This window comes from Lygodium microphyllum, chromosome 10 (genome assembly GCF_053477565.2).
Source record: "Lygodium microphyllum isolate KBCC chromosome 10, Lygodium_microphyllum_v1.1.10, whole genome shotgun sequence".
NCBI classification, from domain to species: domain Eukaryota; kingdom Viridiplantae; phylum Streptophyta; class Polypodiopsida; order Schizaeales; family Lygodiaceae; genus Lygodium; species Lygodium microphyllum.
Window position 1 is genome coordinate 62,764,942 of NC_141144.1, and position 20,751 is coordinate 62,785,692.

At 40.1% G+C, this 20,751-nt stretch overlaps 1 protein-coding gene across 7 annotated transcripts; it reads left to right on the forward strand.

The window, feature by feature from the left end:
- The first annotated feature begins 796 nt into the window (after positions 1–796).
- Positions 797–7,176, forward strand: LOC148030079 (synaptonemal complex protein ZEP1-like). Of its 7 annotated transcripts, XR_015692129.1 has the most exons (24): positions 797–1,270; positions 1,372–1,421; positions 1,519–1,726; positions 1,856–1,981; positions 2,074–2,172; positions 2,368–2,513; positions 2,598–2,907; positions 2,985–3,202; positions 3,400–3,648; positions 3,747–3,830; positions 3,926–4,054; positions 4,183–4,251; positions 4,357–4,467; positions 4,555–4,659; positions 4,748–4,858; positions 4,995–5,102; positions 5,193–5,273; positions 5,382–5,480; positions 5,628–5,705; positions 5,887–5,943; positions 6,117–6,206; positions 6,299–6,373; positions 6,519–6,677; positions 6,820–7,175. XR_015692129.1 is itself a non-coding variant. In XM_087686353.1 (23 exons), exons 1-23 carry the CDS (start codon positions 1,093–1,095, stop codon positions 6,612–6,614), a joined length of 2,877 nt encoding a protein of 958 aa, XP_087542479.1. In that variant the 5' UTR covers positions 797–1,092; the 3' UTR covers positions 6,615–7,176. The 7 variants fall into 7 exon arrangements, 6 of the variants coding, with proteins under 6 accessions (XP_087542479.1, XP_087542480.1, XP_087542481.1 ...); XM_087686353.1 differs by having other exon boundaries at positions 6,519–7,176; XM_087686354.1 differs by having other exon boundaries at positions 1,519–1,606; positions 6,519–7,176.
- Positions 7,177–20,751: the final 13,575 nt, after the last annotated feature.

Consider the following 20,751-nt stretch of genomic DNA (forward strand, 5'->3'; position numbering starts at 1 on the left):
CAATTGGAGCTCAAGAGAGGTGGGATTGTCATGGTAGAGGATAGATCTTGCAATTATAGAGAATCACTCGTTAAGAGAGAGAATGACTCAAGGAAGAGAGAGAATCTTGTGTTGTGAATGCTCTTCTGCCACATAATGTGGATTTTAATTGGTTTATAAAGTATCTCTAATTTTAGTTGTACTAGCTCAACCGATTGGAGTACCAAATTTTCCATAGTGCAAGTTATTGTTACCCATCCACACGTTGTTGACTTAAATTATGACAACATCGACAAGTCGAATCGACTTGCGCATGGGTTGGGTTTGAGCTTGTTCTTATAGGCTATTGACTTTCACTTTAATACAATTACCTTAAAAGGAAAAAGGTTTAAGTTCGGATTTAGATGGCATTGATGTACATTGATGCATGGTGTCAAATAGCACACGCTTGACTTTAGGGTAGAACCTTGGGTTGGTTACACATCGATGTCCAACCCTTGTTGAGAGTGTGGACATACAATTTTTGAAATTTGGCACAAACACGTACAGAAAACCTTTACACACCAATTTTTTTTGGTAAAAAAGTAAAAATTAATATATTTATAATTTTTTAAATTAATTATAAATATAAAAATATAACTTGAAAAAACCACTTATTCAAAAGCGAATTTTTTTAAACTTGTTTAATAGATAAACAACAAGTCATATCCTCTCTAATGTGTAAAAGATTTTTGATTGGTTGATACCTCCAAAGTGGCTTCCTCCATTTCCTAACCAACCCAAGCTTACATTTTCTAGTAATCTAGGTAGAGTTTGATTCTATGCGTTTCAACATCTCTCTTCATCCCGGTCCTGTCTTCATTCCCGGTTGAACGGTTCCATTCTCTTCCGGGGTATGGAGGCGACTGAGCTATGAAGCACCAGCATTCCTATTCCTGTCACTATTCCAGAAGACAAATGCATTTGTTTCGCATTTGCAAAGAGCTCGAAAGCTAACCTGCCTCTTCCATCGAGGCTGATCTTGCTTCGCGGGAGAACCAGTATCCAATTAAGAGAGCGCCTTACTCTCGAGGCTGAATATCTCGCGCATTCGCGAGAGAATCAGCATCCAAAATGCAGCCTTCCCTGCAGAAATCCGCATGCGCCATGAGATTTCTAGATAGCCAGAGACAGTCCGGTAGGCCTCCGCTTGGATTCAAAATGACTAATAGCCACTCTAGGTCGGAAACTCCGAGCAAGTCCACCGATTTCAAAGTAAGCGAAAGCTTGACTCAATTGAAGCTTACAGCAGGTAAACATTCTGACCTAGTACTAGTGTAGTATGACGATGTTTTATCTTTTTCTGGTCGTTTTTCGTTTCCTTGCATTGGATTACATATGTCTACCTTGCAGAGAAGATGATGCAGGAACAAGCTTGCGTCAAAGCCGACCTACAAGTTGCGGTAAGGGCATTTCCCCTTCATGTTGTTCGATAATGTTCTTTCACGTCTAAATTTGTATGTAGTCTGTCTTTATCCAACAATATCATGAGCATTACAGCATTCCAAGCTTGAGAAATCAGAAAGGGATGTCCGTGAGCTAGAGAGCAAGCTTCAAGAGACCAGGAATGAAAATGCTTTCCTGAAAGGTAAGCAGCAGGAAGCCCTTAAGCTATGGGGAGGCCTTGAATCCAAGTTCTCTTCAACCAAAACTTTCTGCGATCAACTGACTGAAAGTCTTCAGCAGCTCTCAGTGGAAGTGAAAGAAGGTTTTCCCGCGAGATCTTCACTTACCGCATCTTTGATGCTATGGTTACTACTAGAAAAGGCATTAAAGATTCTTCTTTAGGTGTTCTTAAGCCGAGTTCACATTTTACTAATTTTGAATCTGGATATAGCTGAGCAAGCCAGGCAAACGCTCGAAGAAAAGCTAGCTGAGAGGCTGAAATTTTATCAGGATACGAAGCTGCAGATTGACGACTTGTTGTTGAAAAAGGAGCACGCTGAAACGACCGCTGAGAATTGTATGGCTTAGATATTTTACCTCAGAAGGGTGTGACTTTCTAAGCACATTAGCCGTGTACCGCATGTATGAATGACACCGATAATTTATCAGGGAGGAAAGAGTACGTAGAACTGAAGCAACAGCACGAGCATTTGAATCTTACTCTGGCACAACATACGGAGAGAATCCACGCGCTAGAGCTTGAAAAAGGTCTCTTTATTGGAAGCTACATATTGCAAGATTGATAATGCCGTATTGAATGCTAGAGCTCAGCCAAGGTCTCTGTTTATGTGGAGTTCTGTGTGCTACAGTTTACGAAGTGCAATGTATTCTTTTTTTCCTTCTATTGATTGCTAGTGTTCTATCTTGTTGCAATACCGTCTGGCAACTTGTGTGCTCGTGCAGTGGAGATATTGCGGTCATCAGATGAATCTCTGCGTGAAGAACATGCCAGATTGGAAGCTGTTCAGAGGGATTTAGACCAGCTACAGTCCGAACTGTCAATGAAGGTTGAAGAGTTGACACTATTGCATGGGATGCACACTCAGTTGGTAATGACCCTAATCCAAGCGATTGGACAAGAAGTATATCAACTGATAAGACTGTACTGATTGACCGGAACTTGCTGCCCACAGGTTAAGATGAAAGATGAGGTCGACATTCAAACAGAAGATCTTAGAACTAAACTCGCCTTTGAGACAGAGAAGAACATTAACCTGAAGGATGAGATAGAACAGCTGATCACAAGAGTGAAGTTACTTGACGATGCAAATACTGTGGCTTCAGAAACCGTAAACAAACTCTTGGCGGAGATAGCAAGACTCACAGAATTGACTCGTGAGGAACGTCGCCTCAAGGAAGAAAAGTCTAAGGAGCTGGAAGTTCTTAGTTCCCAGCATGAAGAACTGGTCCATCTTAAAGATGCACAGAATGGACAGCTTGAAGGCAAATAGTTTTCATAGACTCGCAATCAATCCGCATTTGCTAATTGAATCTATCTAATTTGCATCTTTTTCTATTAGATTTGAGGGCAAAACTGCTGGATCTCAATCAACGGCATGAGGTGGCTTTTAAGGAAAGAGCAGAGGAAGTACGCTCACTACAGGAAGAAGTTGAAGTGGCCCAGCGTAAGTTTGAAGGGGTTTTAAATGAGAAACTTGAATTAATGAACCAAGCTCGGTGTCTGCAAGAGCACATTGCATCAATAACGAAGACAATGGAGGAGTTGACGACCAAACAGGTATGATCTTGGTCAAAATTTTTTTCTCGGTTGCATTTGGACAGCTAAAATGTCTTCATGGGCTTGCAAGTCTTCATTCAGTTTGTATGGAAGAAGGGGATCAATAGCCTTGCTTTTTTTTTTTTTTTGGCAGTGCGTTTCACCAATTATTTAAAATATGGTTATTAGTGCAGGAATTGAGGTTTTGTTCTTTGCAGGATCATCTGCTGACAGAAAACGTAAATCTGAAAGCTGAGATTGATACCACAAATGTTAATGCGAATCAAAAACTACAAGAAAAGGTTGATGAATTGGAAATGCTGAGAACTAGGCTCACGAAGACTGCTGAAGCTCTCAGTGCCCATGAAAGTGAAGTGTTCCAGCTCCGTCAAAGTTGTTTAGACAAAGAAAGAGCTTTAGATGAACTCCAGGAGCAGCATAAGTGTCTAAGAGACCAACATGAAGAGGTATTAAGGGCAAAATCTCAACCACTCTAAACACTGGGCAAATAAGTAATTTAGAAAATAATCCACTGACGAAACATGAGATGTAAATGCTGTTCCAGCTCCGTCAAAGTTTTTTAGGCAAAGAAACATCTTTAGATGAACTCCAGGAGGAGCATAAGTGCCTAAAAGACCAACATGCAGAGGTATTAAGGACAAAATCTCAACCAGGCTAAAGACTGGGCAAACAATTGATTTAGAACATAATCCACTGACGAAACATGAGATGTAAATACTGAAGGTTCTCAATCAAAAGATGTCTGCTGAAAGACATGGTCAAGAAGTTCGAAGGCAGGCAGAGATTGAGCTGGAAGCAAAGCAGATAGAGCTTAGTAAACACCTCAAAGAAATTTCTGAGAGAAATGATCAGGTATGCTCGAATGGCCTTTATACTTAGAGCATCTGCTTTTGTATTGTTTTCCTGAAGAAAACTGATAGATCTGGGCTGAATAACAGCATTCCACCTTGTATCAAGCTTTCTCCATATTATTTCTGCAGGAAATGATGGACATTAGAAGGAAGTATGAAGCTGAAACAAAGGAAGCTATCCTAATAGAAGAACAAAAGGTCTTCATAATATAGACTTAAAGTATCAGTCTTGTGCATACCATATTTTCTCGAAGAAACTGGCCGCTTTCAATTATCCACCCCAATTGTGCTGCTTTGTGCCAGGCAAAGTCAATGCTTGAGAAAATGCAGAAAGATTGCGAACTTCAAGTTGCTAAAGCCCAGAGAGACTCTCTTGAACAGAGGAAGGCCTGCGAGGAAGCCTTTCAAGCTCAAGTAATCTCGACGTGTTTGGAATGTGTAAATTCAAATAATGGCTGGGCCAATTGTACCGACACACGTCTCTATGGCTGTTTGCTGCAGTTAAAAGATGTGATCCAACTTCAGGAGAAAGAGAAAAGCTTGGCATTGGCTCAGCACAACGAAGAGGTGAAGAGAAACCGGGACTTCATTCAGCGATTAGAAAGTGTAAGCAGGCATTTGCCTCAGCTGAGCACATAGTTTGGTGTCTGCTCTGATGCCCACTTACTGTCGTTGTAACTTGCGATATGAGCAGGAGAAACGACAGTTGGCACAAGCATGGGAGTCCAAGATAGGAGAATTGAGAAAGAAGCACGAGGAAGAGATCAAGAAATGCAGTGCTGATAAGTCATTGCAATACTCCAAGGTACTGATTAAGCTGCATTCGGATTGAGAAAGAAAGCTTTTAACTTAAGTTATAAACCAGGAGCTTAGTTATAAAACAGAGGTAAGCTCAAACTCTTACACAATAGCCTATGGATGAACGCTATTTCCTAATCCAGGTCGAGGAACGAGCATCCTATCTAGAGCATCAAGTAACCAATTTAAAAGAGCAGCTCAAGGCAGAAAAGGTTAAGAGGGAAGAGGACTCGAAAGCTAGCAGAAAGAAAGTAAGCATTATATGTCAACGCACTTCTATCTACCTTATTTTGGCTATTTGAGGAAGGCCAATGATTTCATGTCGATTGTCTTTTTGTAAGTACGAAGATGCTGTTCGGAAGTTTGAAGCTGATCGTAAAATGCTTGACAATTCCAAAGTTGGGATTCAGACAGTTGATGAGGTAATGTTTGGTGGAAAAATGAACAGGCACTTGCAGGCAGGATAGAATGTTTTGAAACATTAAAAGATGGATTTTGAATTTCATTGTTTGTCGTGCACTGTATATCAGATGAAAAGAAAGGCACTGGTTTGGGAGGTAAAACACCCTTGCTCGGAGAAGAAGGACGCTAAAGTCATGACTGGTGGTGGCAGAGGGGGGGAGCTGCAGGTGAGCATCAGGTTTTAAGAAAGCAGCAGGATAAGTGGGTACTTGCCAGTCATTCCATAATCTATTACCAGTTGTGGGCTTTTTGGGTGCTACAGAATCGACCGGATCAAAGGTATCAGTTCTCATTTTGAACTCACATCTGTGCAGGAACCTGCTACTCCGGCGGCTAACCAGGTCTCGTGTCCCATTACGAAGGGTATTAACAATGATATTAGACAGACTGAGGTGATAGTCCATGTCACGGACATAATATGATAAGCAACTGTACCAGATTGTATTTTTGGGCTTATTTATTGGCCTTCATCAAATCCAATCTCCATGACAGAATTGAACTAAATTGAATTAGGTGTTTGGAATTTTGCTTTAAAGGGGTTTGAAAATTTATTGACTTGTCCTATAAACCCAGAGTGACCAAGAGAAAGGGAAATGCGAAAGTGTCAGCTTGCCAAGGCACAGTAAGACTGTAAGTAGAGACAAACATCTTTATGCTTAGCCAACACTTGTCCAGACTAGACTGTGGATGTAAAGAAGTTCGGATTCACATAGTTCCTAGAGTAAATTATTGAAAGTGAGCGACCGGATAGTACTTCTTCAGTCATGGTATATATCCCCTTCACATAGAAGTTTTTCCTGCAGATCACTCATCATGAATATGAGGTTGCAACAAGTGACGGTAAGAAGACAATTACAAGACGCAAAAGGACAAAGAGCACTGTAATGATTGAGGTATGGAGGAGCTCTAGTCACTTCTATCAATGCCCGCTCGAGCCTTGCTAGCAAATTATATGTCTGCATACGCCAACTTACGTGTTAAGCAGGGTCAGTCATCTCCGTTGGAAATGAAGAAGATAGGGAGTAGGAAGAGTGCCAGGGTTACATCTCAGCAGAGGAAGGTTAGTTTTTTGAGTTTTGGGAGACTTTTCCAACACGTCCATTTCCTATGTTGAGAACGTAAATTGAGTCTCTAGGATAGGCATACTAAAGCATGAAAATGGTCAGCTGGTTACTGATCATGCATGGAAGTTTAATTTTTTACAGGTTAAACCAAAGAAAGTGTATGGTTCTACAATTGGCGATCTATTTGCTGGCAAATCGTTGGATCCCTATGCTGATGATCCATATGCTTTTAATTGAAGTTACCATGCAACGCTACCCCATCTTTTCTTTTAAGACCATATAACGTTCTGACAAGCACAGGTGAAGACTGATTGTACTCGGAAGGGAGTTCTTAAGTTAGATAGACAGTTCAATTGGGAGCCAGTCTCATGTTTACACGAATCACATCGTTTAGGACTGATGAATGCTCACATAAGGAATTTATTGATCAAACGTAATGCAGATTTTCCTATGGGACTATCCTATACTTCTTCAGACTTCTTCTAAGTTGGAAGAAAGTGTGGTATTCTGATTGAAATGGGGCCAACAGTGTTACGCTCACACACGGACTGTATATGGCAAAATTTTGACACTAACACTAAGTATGCCTAGGGTTTACAAACTGGATACGGTTGAGTTTTGACACAAGTCATGATGAACAGCAAAAGAACCACAAAACGTTTGCATATACGAGTCTTGCTCCTCGAAGCTTGGTGGCTGTTGATCTCAGTCGAGGTCGTTCCTAGCTTGTGATGCGCTTAAGTTAGCGCTCCGTGGAAAATATGGTAACTTGTGGAGATTCTTATAGTCCTAGCCTTCTTGGGCACTTACTAATTAGTTCACTACTTAGCTCAAGTGCTATTACTTGGTTTAAGTGTTTTTGATAATAAATCGAGATTCAAATTCCAAATAAAAAGTATGAATCATTGTAGATATCATTGGTTGGTTTAAGAAGAGAGAATGCTTATAAAAAGTGTCAATGTTGAGCACTAATTGAATGACTCCTTGTCATAATTATTAATAGTTCAGGTAATTGGGTCTCTAATTCTTGATCTCTAAAGAAATTGGGTGATTGTCTTGCAAAAGTTCTTCGCATATATTTTCATATGTGTATTGATGATTTAAATAAAATGTAAAATTTACTTGACACAAAACAAGATTTGAGGAAGGAGTAGAGGATACACAACAAATATGAGAAGAATAGAGTGTTTTAATTTGAAACGAACTGATACAAAGATGACTTGGTTCAATCATATGTTTTCATTGTGAAGCTTAGATGGCGATTTAAATAGAAGATAGACAAAGAGCTCAAGGGTAGTTAGAAGAACTCGGACTAGGTGAAAGATAGATTGACAATGGCTTTAGAGGAGTTTTCCTTTTATAGCTTGGGAAGGTAGTGTGGTTAGCATGCTTGATTATATTATGAATCTTTTCTAGTCTGTCAGTGAATATTTCTTTTACCGTCAGGTGGGGGCATTGCCCTCGGATTCTCGTCAGGGGGTCACTAGCCTTCCCAAGTCTCCTCCCAGTCAGAGCGTGCTTTTGCGAAAGTGGCCCTTGGATCTCAAAATAGGGTTCTTGATAACTCCCACATCTCGTGACTCAATGCATTATGCCTCGAGTTGCTACTAGTATAACTACTCTATCTAAACCAAAGGTTAGATCCACAAAGGTTACATTTTTGCCATCCGGATCTTATTTGACATACAAGTTAGGACTCATTCAATGTTTGTGCTCACACACGACTTCTCATAATGGGAACTTTATAACTTAGAGCATCATGGATCATTGGTGGCATCTTACTAATATGGAGCATTGAGTACATCTAACACTTCCCTTAATGTCCACTCTCACAGGTGAATTATATTCTCAGCCTAATGTTGAGTCTTTGATGATGAATTCGAAGGAGATCCTTGTAAGAGTTTTGGTGAAGGTACTTGCTTTATTCTCCCTTGTTGGACAATAGATCAATTCTATTATCCCATCCTCGATTAAGTCATGCACATTGTGATATTGGATCTCAATGTGTTTAGTATACGTATAAAAACTTGGATTTTTGGCAATGGCAATTTTGATTGTCACATGTTAGCACTCTTGGATTTTCATCCTATACTTTCATATGCAATAGGCTTCTTAACCATACTACTTCATGTGCAGTAAATCAAGCTTCATTGTACTTTTCTTCGGTAGAGGATAATGCCACAGTTGGTTGCTTTCTACTACTGATCCAAGAGAAGATTCTTGGACTTAAAGAAAAACAATATCCAGAAACTGATTTCTTGGAATCACTTACCTATCCAATTTGAGTCAGTTTTTCTTAAGGGTACTTTCAAAATTGTATGTAATATTATAGTTGAGAGTTTTCTTTAAGTATTTGAGCACTCATTGTTGGAGGGGTTTTAGTCAAGAGGTTATATCCATTGGGAATCAGAGAGAGAATGAAGTAGAGAATATGAGATAGAAGAGAAGAAAAAGAATATGCATGAGATTTAAATGAACTTGAAGAATGTTGAAAATAAAGTTTTTCGTAAAATCTTTTGCCAAGTTTACCAAAGCCTTTACACAATATAAAGATAAAGCTTAATGATTCAAAGCACTATGCATTAATAGAACTTGAAAAGGTAAACAAAATCCTTGTAACTTCAAATATATTTTAGTATTGTGTATTCTTGATTATTATAGCAATCATAAGTTGATTGTTTAATGGCTAAACTTTAAGACAAATGGTTCTTGGGTTATCTAGACAATGTTTATTACAACTTGAAAGCAATGTTCAAGCATTAGATCTCATAGAGCTCATTGTTATACCAAAAATGCGCACCAAATACTAGATTCTTCTTTGTTCCTTAGATGGCAAATTTGATGGTCTTGTTGGCTCTCAAAGGGGGCTAAAACTTCAAGACACCTGTTTAGAATTCTCTCGGATTGCTTCTCTCGTCTCGTTTTGGAGTATTGTTTTGCTGTCTAAAAACTATGATCGTACGTTATGCGAATTTGGGAGCCCTGTTTTGCATGAGATCTCTCAAACTAGTTGAAAAGCAACTTACTTTTTTGCATGTCATTTTATTCTAGAAGTTTTTTACACATTTTTATAATATTTATGGAAAATAATAACAAAAATAGAAAAAATAGGCTAAAATTATTCAAAAAACTTGTATTTTTGAACCATTTATACTATGGACACTAATACTAATGGTTAATATGACATTGACTCTCTAGATTTATAAGAAAGTCAAATGATAATACACATCGAGGTTTTTTACATTGTGTTTGAGTAACAGCACGACATCCACCCCCTCTGAACTTGCACATTCTCCAGTACGTGTCAAAGTCCTAATTGTTACTAGATTCGGAGTTCTTCTCATCCTTTGCAACCATATCCTTTGTTTCTTTACCTTTCATATCTTCTTGGCTAGCCCTATTATGGCTACTATTTTCATCTAGTTTTGGCAACTCATAGTAGTAGATTCTTGCCTCTTGAATAATTTAATTATATTCCCTACTATTGGAATTCTTATGCATGTTCCATCGAGTTCATTTAATGCATAAGTAGTATCATCAAACACTTATCTCACCATATAGAGTCTGAACCATAGTTCGAAGACTTTAGATATGGCATTATTTTGGTTTTCCAAAGTGTTATCATAAACCAATACCCAATCCCCATCTTGTATGGTTCTTGGACTCACTATGTCTTTTGTCAAATAGTTTATTGTTCTGTATCATCCTTGTTGCCCTTAACTTTGCAACTACTATCTTTATGCCTTCCGACTTCCTTTCTAACTATCTAATACATAAGGCCAAAAACTCCTCTCGATTCAACTCGTCATTCTTCCAAGGTAGCACACTCCACATGACTGCCATCTCTTCTATTAGCATGATAGGTTTTTGACCATACATCAATTCAGGAGGTATATATCCTGTAATAGCACTATGAGTTGTTTTATCAGTCTACAAGGTATAAGGGAGCAATTGTAGCCATTGTTTTACCTTTTTTCCATATGTTTTTGTTAATGCCTTTACAATAGGCGGGTGATCTCTTTCACTTTTGCCATTTCCTTCAGGGTTATAAGCTAAAGTTAAAGCAAGCTTTGTCCCCAACCGTGCAAATAAATCATGGGCTTCATCCGCATCCTGTTCACCCATATCTACTATTGTAGTATTTCCCACATAGCCATACCAATTAAATATCTCCTCTAAGAGAAAAGTACATGCTGCATTTGTTGTCTTGATACATAGAGCTCTCCCTTCTACTTGATTAGTCAAGTCTTTACGGGCAAGTACAAGATACCTCATTCACCAAAGACCTATAAGCATTGTAACTAAATCCACCACCCACTTAACATGAAGAGACAAGAGATATGTGGGCTGCAATCCATCTCGATGTCTCACAGATGAGTACATTTAACATGTCATAACATCCTTATACATGCCTTGCAACCAATATTCTGCTTTGATCTTTGCAAAAGTTCCCCAAACACCTCTATGGCCAATCGATAAGCTTTCATGAAACTCTTGTATAACGTTTACTTGTGAAGATCTGTCACCTAGAACTTGCAATGGGATACCTTGTTTCTTCTTAGCATGTTTTCACAAGTACCCATCTTTTAAGAAAAACACATAGACTTTTCTCTTGATCTTCTTAAACTCCTCATCTAACCACTCGTTTCTCTTTGTTAACGTGCTAAGGTATTGACCACTTCTCAACCACTCTTGCATATTTGTCTTCTAGAAACACTTCTACACAAGATGCATAGCATCTAGAGTGTTTTCTCTTTGTTGTCAAAGTTTCTGTTAGTGCTATAACAACTCCTTACATTATTGAATTTACTCTTACAACACTTGCACTTGACAAACCGGTTGTTGTATTTAATGCATTTAATGTTGTCCTTACATTCATGAGAGTTGTATCTGTAGTTACAATGATTGTCAATTCAGTTGCACCAATCAAAACATCATTTTCAGTAGCAAGAAAGTCATATTTTTCCTCCTAATCCATCATCCCATCTTCATTCTCATAGTGTGCTGCCCGAGATAACATGTCTACCATTAGGTTATCTCTTTCTTCAATATGTTGAAATTCAGGGTTCAAAGATTTGATGTATGCAATGCACCAAAGCATAGCAATGTTGGGGGTAGCACATATGTAAGTGCTAGTAAAAATATTAATTTGTAGAATGATTTGCTATTTAACACCTTTAATTTGTGTTTGCTTCATTGTAGTGTTAGTTCTACGTTGATGGACAAAATTGTGACTTAGATTTCAAACATGGTTTTGTCTTTTGTTCTTTTGATGTCAGCAATAGTACATGTTGCACCTTTCACAATGCTTATGGTGAGGTTGATGTTTTCGCTTATCATTGCGGTTGCTTGCTATATGATCAAAGGGTTGTCACAATTCCCCATAATTCTCTTTTTACATGTGGATACTTTCTTTGTTGTTCAATTAATACTCTAGTACCAAACCGAATTGCATATCTTTGCCCTTTCTCATCATATTGCCCGATTGCCATCCAGTCCCGATTGGGCTCGTATCAATAGTAATAATTATAGGCTTTCCATGTTGTGAATAATCAATCTTTCTCAATGTAGGAGTAGATTTCAAGAGCCACTTCAATTTCTTCATTGCTTTCTAATACTTCCTTTCCTAGTGAAACCTTTGACCTTTCCTCAAGAGTTGATATAGACCATAATCTACATGTACAAAGTGATGTATCCATATAAAATAAAACCCATATGCACACAAGAATCTACGCACCCCATATACATTCATGTGCACATCTTGCATTCTATCAATCCTATCTATTTTCAGTGGTGATGGTCTTTGCCCATAGGGTCCACACATATGCCTACCAATCAAAACCTCTTGAACTCCAAAGATTGACTTTTGTCTAGAAAGAGTTAAATGCACCTATTCTAGATGCATTATAATTCTTTCATAATCAACCATATGATCTGCAACAAACTATTTGCACCCATGAGTATCCATCTCTTCATTCTTTTCATCCATTATACACCCTTTGATCGGAACATCATCCAAGAAGAGCATTGTCAACCTAAGTACCCTATTCATAGCATTTCTCATGTGTGTCATTGAGTTCGTTGCACCCTGTGGGAGAGTACACATCTGTACTAATCCCAAAGAGGTCTTCATGGTTGTGATATCCTTACTCTTAATTGCAAGCTAAAGTTGATCATACCCCAAGTAAAGATCACCCAAAGAATAAATCACTTTGCCTGCAAAAGTCTTTGCAAATTCAACAACCATAGGACTTACACCCACATTTCTTATGGTCTTTTATTGACTGGCTGCATGTCTTGAATAAATCTCAAAGCCCCATTCTTTTTGCGCACATTAAACCAGTGATTTGAGTATGGAGCTAAAGAGGGCTCCAAGATATCCATGGGTATCTTTTTATTTAGCAAATCTAGTAGGTTTGGTGAGTAAGCTTTAGGCATTAGAATAGGCCTCACGTTCCATGGTACATATGGCACAATAAATATTACAATAGGACAGACAACATTTGCATCCACACAACCTATTTTAGCTAGTTGAAATGCAAATGCTTTTCCATGCCTAGCCAACATTTGTATAAAATACTCTTTTACTGGGCAAAAGAAATCCTTCTGCACCAACTTTCAGTTCTTGTAATGTTTCAATTGCTGTAAACTGATGATCTATATCTTTAGGATCTCGTAAACTTGGCTGCCTTGAAACTTTCTTGTATAGACTATCACTATCTGGTGGAAGCAGAAAAACGGTCCGGTTTCACATTTTTGTCAACCATCTTATATTTTATCTCAACTGCTTTAGCCCATTGTAATCCTTCTTGTTGAGAAAACAAAGCTATAACATCATACATGTCCAAAGAACATATTGACATCACTCTATTTTCAATCTCTTTTTTTGCATATATGATTGTTGAAATTGTTGAGAATCAGAGTTTGCAGCATTAGAATGTGTGCACAAGAGGGAGAAGGGAGCTCAAAGTACAAGAATGAAATCTTGCTTACTAAGTTGCTAAGAGTACAACTTGGGTACACTCTCTCACAAATGATAGTGACCCATAGGCTGTTTATATAGTCCTTGCTAGCTAGGGTTAGGGTTTCCCCTGCCCCTAGGGCTATTCACACTCATCTGCCCTTATACGCCCTTGCTTACAGTGGGTTTCTATGCCCGTCTTCTAACACCCCCCCTCAATGCCAGGGTGGCATTGGATTACAAGGCACGTAAGAGATTCCCCCCCTTTTTGGGATGCCTTTATAAATCAGGCTTACAAGGTTGTTTTAGGTAGATAATTTTAAATAGTCAAAACAGTCGATCTTCAGATGAATTGGAGACATAGTTGGCCACCAATTCTTTGGGTATTTCAGGAGTGTTGGGGCATTTACTAGTGATATACCCTGTCTTCTTACATTTGTTACATTTCATCTTCTCGGGATACTTCTTCCAGCAGTTGTTTACAAGATGTCATTTTTTCTTACAGAAATAATATTTAGTAAGAACTGTATGAACCAATACTTGTTCACGGGAATTTGAAGTTGCCTGACTGTTGCTGCTTTCTTTGTGGTTCCTCTTTTCTTCATCCAAACAGGATTGAATGGTACTTACCAAATTAGGATCTGGAATGTTGGTGAGAGTGGTTACAAGAGTAGGAAACACCTGTTTTACAGCTTTTAGGAGAATAGCAATAGCATTTTCTTCATGTATTGGAGCTTGTACAGAAGCAAGCTGTGCCATAAGTCCCTTCATATGAGAGATGAATTTTCCCAAATCTTCTCTTGAACAATATTCCAAGCTAAAGAATTCAATTTTAAGAAAGATTTTAGTATTTTTTCCAGTGGCTCCATAGAGCTTTTCAAGCTCATCCCATTTTTCTTTAGCAGTGTTTAGTTGATCAACATGATGAATCAAGGATTCATCTAAGTGTAGCATGATGATTGCTTGAGCACATTGGTCATCCTCTATATCAATCATATTTGCAAAGTTTACAGCTCTACTGCCTTGAATAAAAGGCCAATACCCTCTCTCCATCATTTTGTATTTTATAAGTACCTGCCATGGGTGGAAATCCTTACCATCAAACTTTCGAATTTGAGGTCGGACATCAGCATATGTTGTGGTCATTGGGAAGTTCTTACCACTTGTTAGGACAAGGGCAGTGTCTAGTCCCTTACAAAATTTTCACTGAATGTGGAAGCAAATTAGACAATGTGAAATCAAAGTTGCAATGAAGAGAAGGGCTGAAAATCATATAAGTGTAATATTTCAAAGTATGACTTTGGTGGTCCTTTCTTATGAGCAAGCTTCTTCCGAGGTTTAATAGTCTTGTTAGGTTTTAATGAAGTAAACCTAGACTGGACTTCAGGCTCCTCCTTGTGGTATGGCTTAGTGGATGAAGCTTGTGTTGGACACGGTTTGTCTATGATCTCAATGCTTGTGCTGATGATTTCGAGGAGAGTATGATGACACTCATGCTATTGATTTCACTGACCAATGTACTTGAGACAAAGTCACTCACGGTATGCAATACACTTCTTGTGCATGATGGTCTATGTGTTAATTTTACACATAACCTTACAACAATATATGAAGAGGAATAAAAAACTCACTGGGTTTTAGTGAATGCCGAGCAAGCAATTAACTTGATGATTCATGATTAGTGTTAAAAAAAAATACTATTGTCAATCTTAGTGAAGTGCTTGAATGGACCCCGGTTGGAAGTTGGCTTCGCGGTGCTTGGTGATGTCCATTGAGCATGCCCAAGAGCTTTAGAATCTGGAATAGGGTTCAGAGACTCTGCTTCAGTGATTAGAATCACTGTTAATGAAGCTCAGAGTCTAAAAATGACAAAATGTCAAGCTTGGAGCTTGTTGGCTATGGCTGCCACAAAATACACAGTTAGGGTTTGGCTTGTAGCAGCCAGCAGAGGTTGAATTTCTCAGAGCCCTCTTAGGGGTAGATGGCCCATTAGGGGGGCTACAAAACCCCTATGGTAGCCACCATTAATGCACCTTCTATAGCTCGCGTTTCAGCACGAGGTAGTTGCCTACCCAGAACTGCGCCGTTCTGACTCAGAACGTAATGCCGTCCTTCTACGCGCCTTATTTCACGGTCTATGGTAATAGGCAGCTGCGCCCTGAGATGTGGAAGAGTTCCTCAGAAGGAACCAAGAGCTGATATGGCCTCCTTTGTCCTCCCCAAGTCCTCCAATGGAGGTAGGTTGCAGACAGCAATGGAGGAAAGAAGGATAAGATGAAGAAAATGATAGCTCATGTGCACTTAGTGATAACTGATGATGAGGGAAGCTGAGGAGATCAGAGATGGCTTTGATATCATGTTGAGAATCAGAGTTTGCAGCATTAGAATGTGTGCACAAGAGGGAGAAGGGAGCTCAAAGTACAAGAAATCTTGCTTACTAAGTTGCTTAGAGTACAACTTGGGTACACTCTCTCACAAATGATAGTGACCCATAGGCTGTTTATATAGCCCTTGCCAGCTAGGGTTAGGGTTTCCCCTGCCCCTAGGGCTATTCACACTCATCTGCCCTTATACTCTCTTGCTTACAGTGGGTTTCTATGCCCGTCTTCTAACAGAAATTCAGTCATAGTATCAGTAATATTTAGCCCATAAAAAAGGCCTAAAATGTCTTTATTTTCATCTAACAATCTCAATGCTCTTAGCTCCTTGGTAGCCTGTTTCATAGATATGCATTACATATCTTCCATAGGCTTAAACCAACATGAATTGTTTCCTATAAATTGAGAATAATTAGCAGCAAATATATGCTTCATTTCATCAGGAGGTGAGTACATTCTCTGAACAACACTATTATAGCCTCACATTACAACATTGCTTTGTGAAATTTGGTTCTTTAAACTCCCTTGCATTTGGAGGCAAATGAGACTGTCGAAGTGTATCCCAATTCCTAGGATGATTAACACAAATGATAATAAATTGGATTGCTTTCCTCCCACCCTTGCTCTTGACTCTTGCATAAGCAGAATCATCGTTACTAACCTTTGTTTCCATATACACTCATGTAATATAGAGTTGTCTCAAAATCACTGCATACAAGGAACTATCTTGCACAAAGAAGTGCTGCTTTTCTTGTATATTACCAATCGTCACTTTTACATTAGGATGACACGCAGTATAGAGCTCCCTCGAATAATTATTTGTAGCTCTCATACGCCAACCATGATTAGTGTCTACAGGCCATGCATCATTTTCATACAATCCATGCTTAATGACATTAAGTAAAGCAACACAAGGAGTTTCACGCTCCTCTATTGGCTTCACTTTCATCCCGTTAGCTAGTGTGATGTTAAACCTGGCCATCTCGACCAGTGGTTTACCCCAAGTCTGGAGCAGTACATGGCTCAGCACATGACTCCCGCTCCCGTGTCTACAATTCATTTCCTTGTTGTATCCTAGAGCTAAGACTAGAAAGACATCATGCATTTCAGTGCCCTCCCAAAAAGCATTGATGTGTAAGGATTTATGCACTAAGTGCAGTTTCAATCTCGGTATCTGCATCTTTGCATCACGTTGGTGCGAGTCAACGGCGGGCAACTTGCTCCATTGACCCTTCAACCCACTGTTTCAGCTCTTGCCACAGCAACAAGTATTGTCTAAGAAGATCTCCTAGGCTTAGCATCATGGGGGTGGTCACCACCAGTATGGTGAGGAGATTGCTAGCTGCTTGCTGCTCTCATGTCCCTATGTTTCCTAGCCAATGTCCTTGACTAATTCATTGGCCCATAGCATTTAGGCTTTGTCTATGTGGCACTGCTTGTGGTACGGTTGCATCTCTCAATTTTGGTCGTGGAGGTGACACTGGTGTGTGCTCATGCTTGAGAGATCATCAATCTCATCCTCCAATATGGGCTCAGTGTATTTTAGGTGTTCCTAGGCTCCTTTTGCCCACTCCTTTACCTTTTTTATGGCTTCAATTTTGGCGCTTTGGGTTGTGGTACTCCCTAACCTTCACATTTCCCTTCTTAGCCATCCTTGGAGCTGACGTTTTTGCTTCTATCGATCACTTTCCAATAGGCAGTGTTCTACACTCTTTGTTTTCAACATGACCTTTGCATCTAGTTTCGTCTTTCTTCTCATGCGGCTCTTCTTTTTGATTGAGGCTGCATCTAAGTTGTTGGGCCCTGGCAATGATATGCCAACCTACTTTGTCTGTGCACCCCATCGATCGTCTCGATACTGAACAACCCCAATGGGACCAATGGCTCATTTGCCGAGTTAGAGGATGGTTTTGGTCTATGGCAATCAATAAAGAGATGTGTGATTCCACATTCAGCATATCTCTAATCGATTTGCTTGCTTCCTTTTAGGGCAGCACGAAGAGATATGTCCTGATGCCGCAAGTCCAACCCGTGATTGGCTCTTGGACTCTTGGATCTGCCCTCCTAAGCATCTACCTCTTTCTCTACCTAATGCCATCACTCATACTGGTCGGTAGTCCATAAGGACTACATTGCCCTCTTTGTCATACGAGACGTAAGGGTGCACGTAAGGCTCTTTGTCATTTGGCTCCTCCACATAGTGGATCGGAGTGTCCCTCGGGGGATGGGTCACATAGGGTCCACATGGTCTTGGGATGCCTGTAGGGTTTATCTCCATTTTAGGAATGGCTAGCTTGGCATCATTGGGCATTGGGAGAGTGAATGGGGCTCCCCTTGCAAAGAAGCTCGGTGGCCTATTCTCTAGGTAAGGTTGATTGTATGGTTGCAGGTATGGGAGTCTCCTCGCTAGTTTGCAATGCGTGGCATCGTGGCCGAACCTACCACAATTGGTGCAAGGTTGGGACCTAAGGTCATGACACTTAGTTGGCATATGGTTTCTATCACAATACATGCATTGGACATGGGGCACGTTGGTGGTCTCATCATCTCTTGTAATCTAGCTAGCTCCATCTTCACCTCCGCTAGCTCCTGGCTTGAGTCTGTGCCCTTTCCTTTATCTTGAGTACTTGGGCCTGATCTTTTGCTTGTCATCAAAGCTCTCTTAGAATTCCAAGAGGTAGAATCCTCTCGATTCGAGCTCCTAGAGCTTCTCTCCTTGAGTTGGTCATCCACTCTAATGGCCTCTTCAAAGACCCTAGCCAGCACGTCTCATTGTAAGCTTGAGTTACTTGCCAAGGCCTTGTAGAGCTCTTTGCTTCGTATTCCATTAATGAATACTGTGGACACCGCTCTCTCGGTTGGTTGCTCGCTCATTGAGATTCTCTTGAAGAGACTCCTCATATGGGCCATGTAATCTCGAATATCTTCCTTATCCCTTTGCTTGACATTCATCAGCCGCACTAGCAGGTTATCGAAGTACCCTGGCTCTCGAAGAATCTCTTAATAAAGAGTTTTTTGAGGCTATTGAAATTGGCTCGCTCAGTAGCAACTAGACTTGTGTACCAAGTCCTTCCCTTATCGTCTAAGCATAGAATAAATGCTTGTGAGCATTAATTAAGGTTGGTAAGGCCGTTGGCTTTGCAAACCTGCTCGAACTACTCCACGAAGTTATATAGGTCGTCATTCAATTGGTATTTATCTAGATGTTTCATAACAATGGGGATTTTTATTGGCTCTTGGAGCCTTGGTTAACTCCTAGTCCTATTAGTAGCGACGTTGCTCGTGCTGCATCACTTTTCTCTGTTGCCGTATTATCTAGCAATCGCTTTATTAGAAGCTCACTTAGCGTGAGGTCTCCTAATAGCACACACACATGCTCTCTCTCTCTCTCACTCTCTCTAACTCAAACTTCAGTTCAAGGATGAAACCCTTAATTCGATGCTTGATTTGAGGCGTGCAATCACTCAAGCTTGAATCCGTTGGTCCTAGCAATAACAGAACCAATATGTAATGGGAGCTCTCACTCAACTACCAAGATCCATGGACCGCTTATTCCTTCAAGCATTTCAAGTGAGCACCTATGGCTATCTCTCACCTAGCCAATGCACCTTAGATCCTATTGAAGGGGATACAATGGTAGTGGAGAAGGAGAAGAGGAAGATACATGAGAGAAGAGCTCACATAATGTAGGTGCTGTCAAGAATGATATTAACAGCCTTATTGCACTTTCATATTATATATGAATAAAGAATGGGCGGTCTATGTACATGGGTAGGCCTAGTGGCCTTTTACCCCAACAACCTCCCACTAAAAGGCCAATGTATCGGGGAGTGAAAAAAAAAGGAAAAAGAAAAAAGATAACAGGTGAGGGATCATGACATCTCACCCAACGCCCAATCAGAAAGTGAGCTTTGCAATAAGCGGGAACCTCTAAGAAAGAAGAGTCAAGCATCCTCGAGTCCATGACATCTAAGAGACAAGCGATCACCTATCTCCATATAGTGGAGCAATCCAAGAATGCTTCTCATGAAGCAAGCACAACTCATGAGTGCAAGGATGTAATGCATAAGCATCAGAGAAGTCATAGCATCAGCGTGGCGCATAGGAGACAATTAGTTGAGAGCACATAGACTCTCCAAAGTCAATCATAGAAGAAGGGCTAGCATCCCGAACACATGTAGACGGGGTCTCAAGATAGTATGCGGCCTCAGCAAAAGCAAAAGATTGACATATGGTTATAGGATCAACCATAAAGCACACTGAATGTGCATCAAGAGGCTTGATAGATGTCTATGTCTCATAAAAGACAGCATGACAACTATGTATAACCTGCTGGGCATCCAAATCCCATAATCTATAGGCCTGAAAGTCACCACCTCCATAACCAAGGAATATGCATATGCATGACATAAGCTCATGTGGCATACTGACAGATGCCTGGTAGCCAAAAATCCCCAAGTAATCATAAGAGAGTTTCATTCCACTCCATGCCTTGTGTGGTGTAATACCATCCAAAGTCAGACACGGTGTCCTATTAAGCAAGTAGACTACTGTCATAAGGGCCTCAGCCCAAAAGCCATAAGATAACCCAATTGTGGTAAGCATAAAAGCAATGTCCTTTGCCTGTAGAGTCAGGCACATGCCATGAGCAATCTTGTAATATTGTGGGCATAGGAAATCAATGCCAGACTGCTGACAATAGGACTGAAAAGCTGGGAGAGATAGCATGACTCTCATAATCCATCTGCAAGCACCTAGGCCTGCAACCAACAGAATCCATAAACCTGCCAAGCATAACTGCGGCATCCTCAATCCATACCAAGGGAAAAGACCAAACACTGTGGGTAGCATGATCCATGATGGTCATAAAGTACAATGCTCCACCAAGTGACTAGGAAGGCATAAGTCCATATACTGCACAATGGACAAGATCTAGAGGATCATGCCTCTCACAATTTCCATGAGCCAAAGGGGCTCTGCATAGACCATAAGACAAATCAGGGCAAGCATCAAGATCTACATGTGACATAGGAGA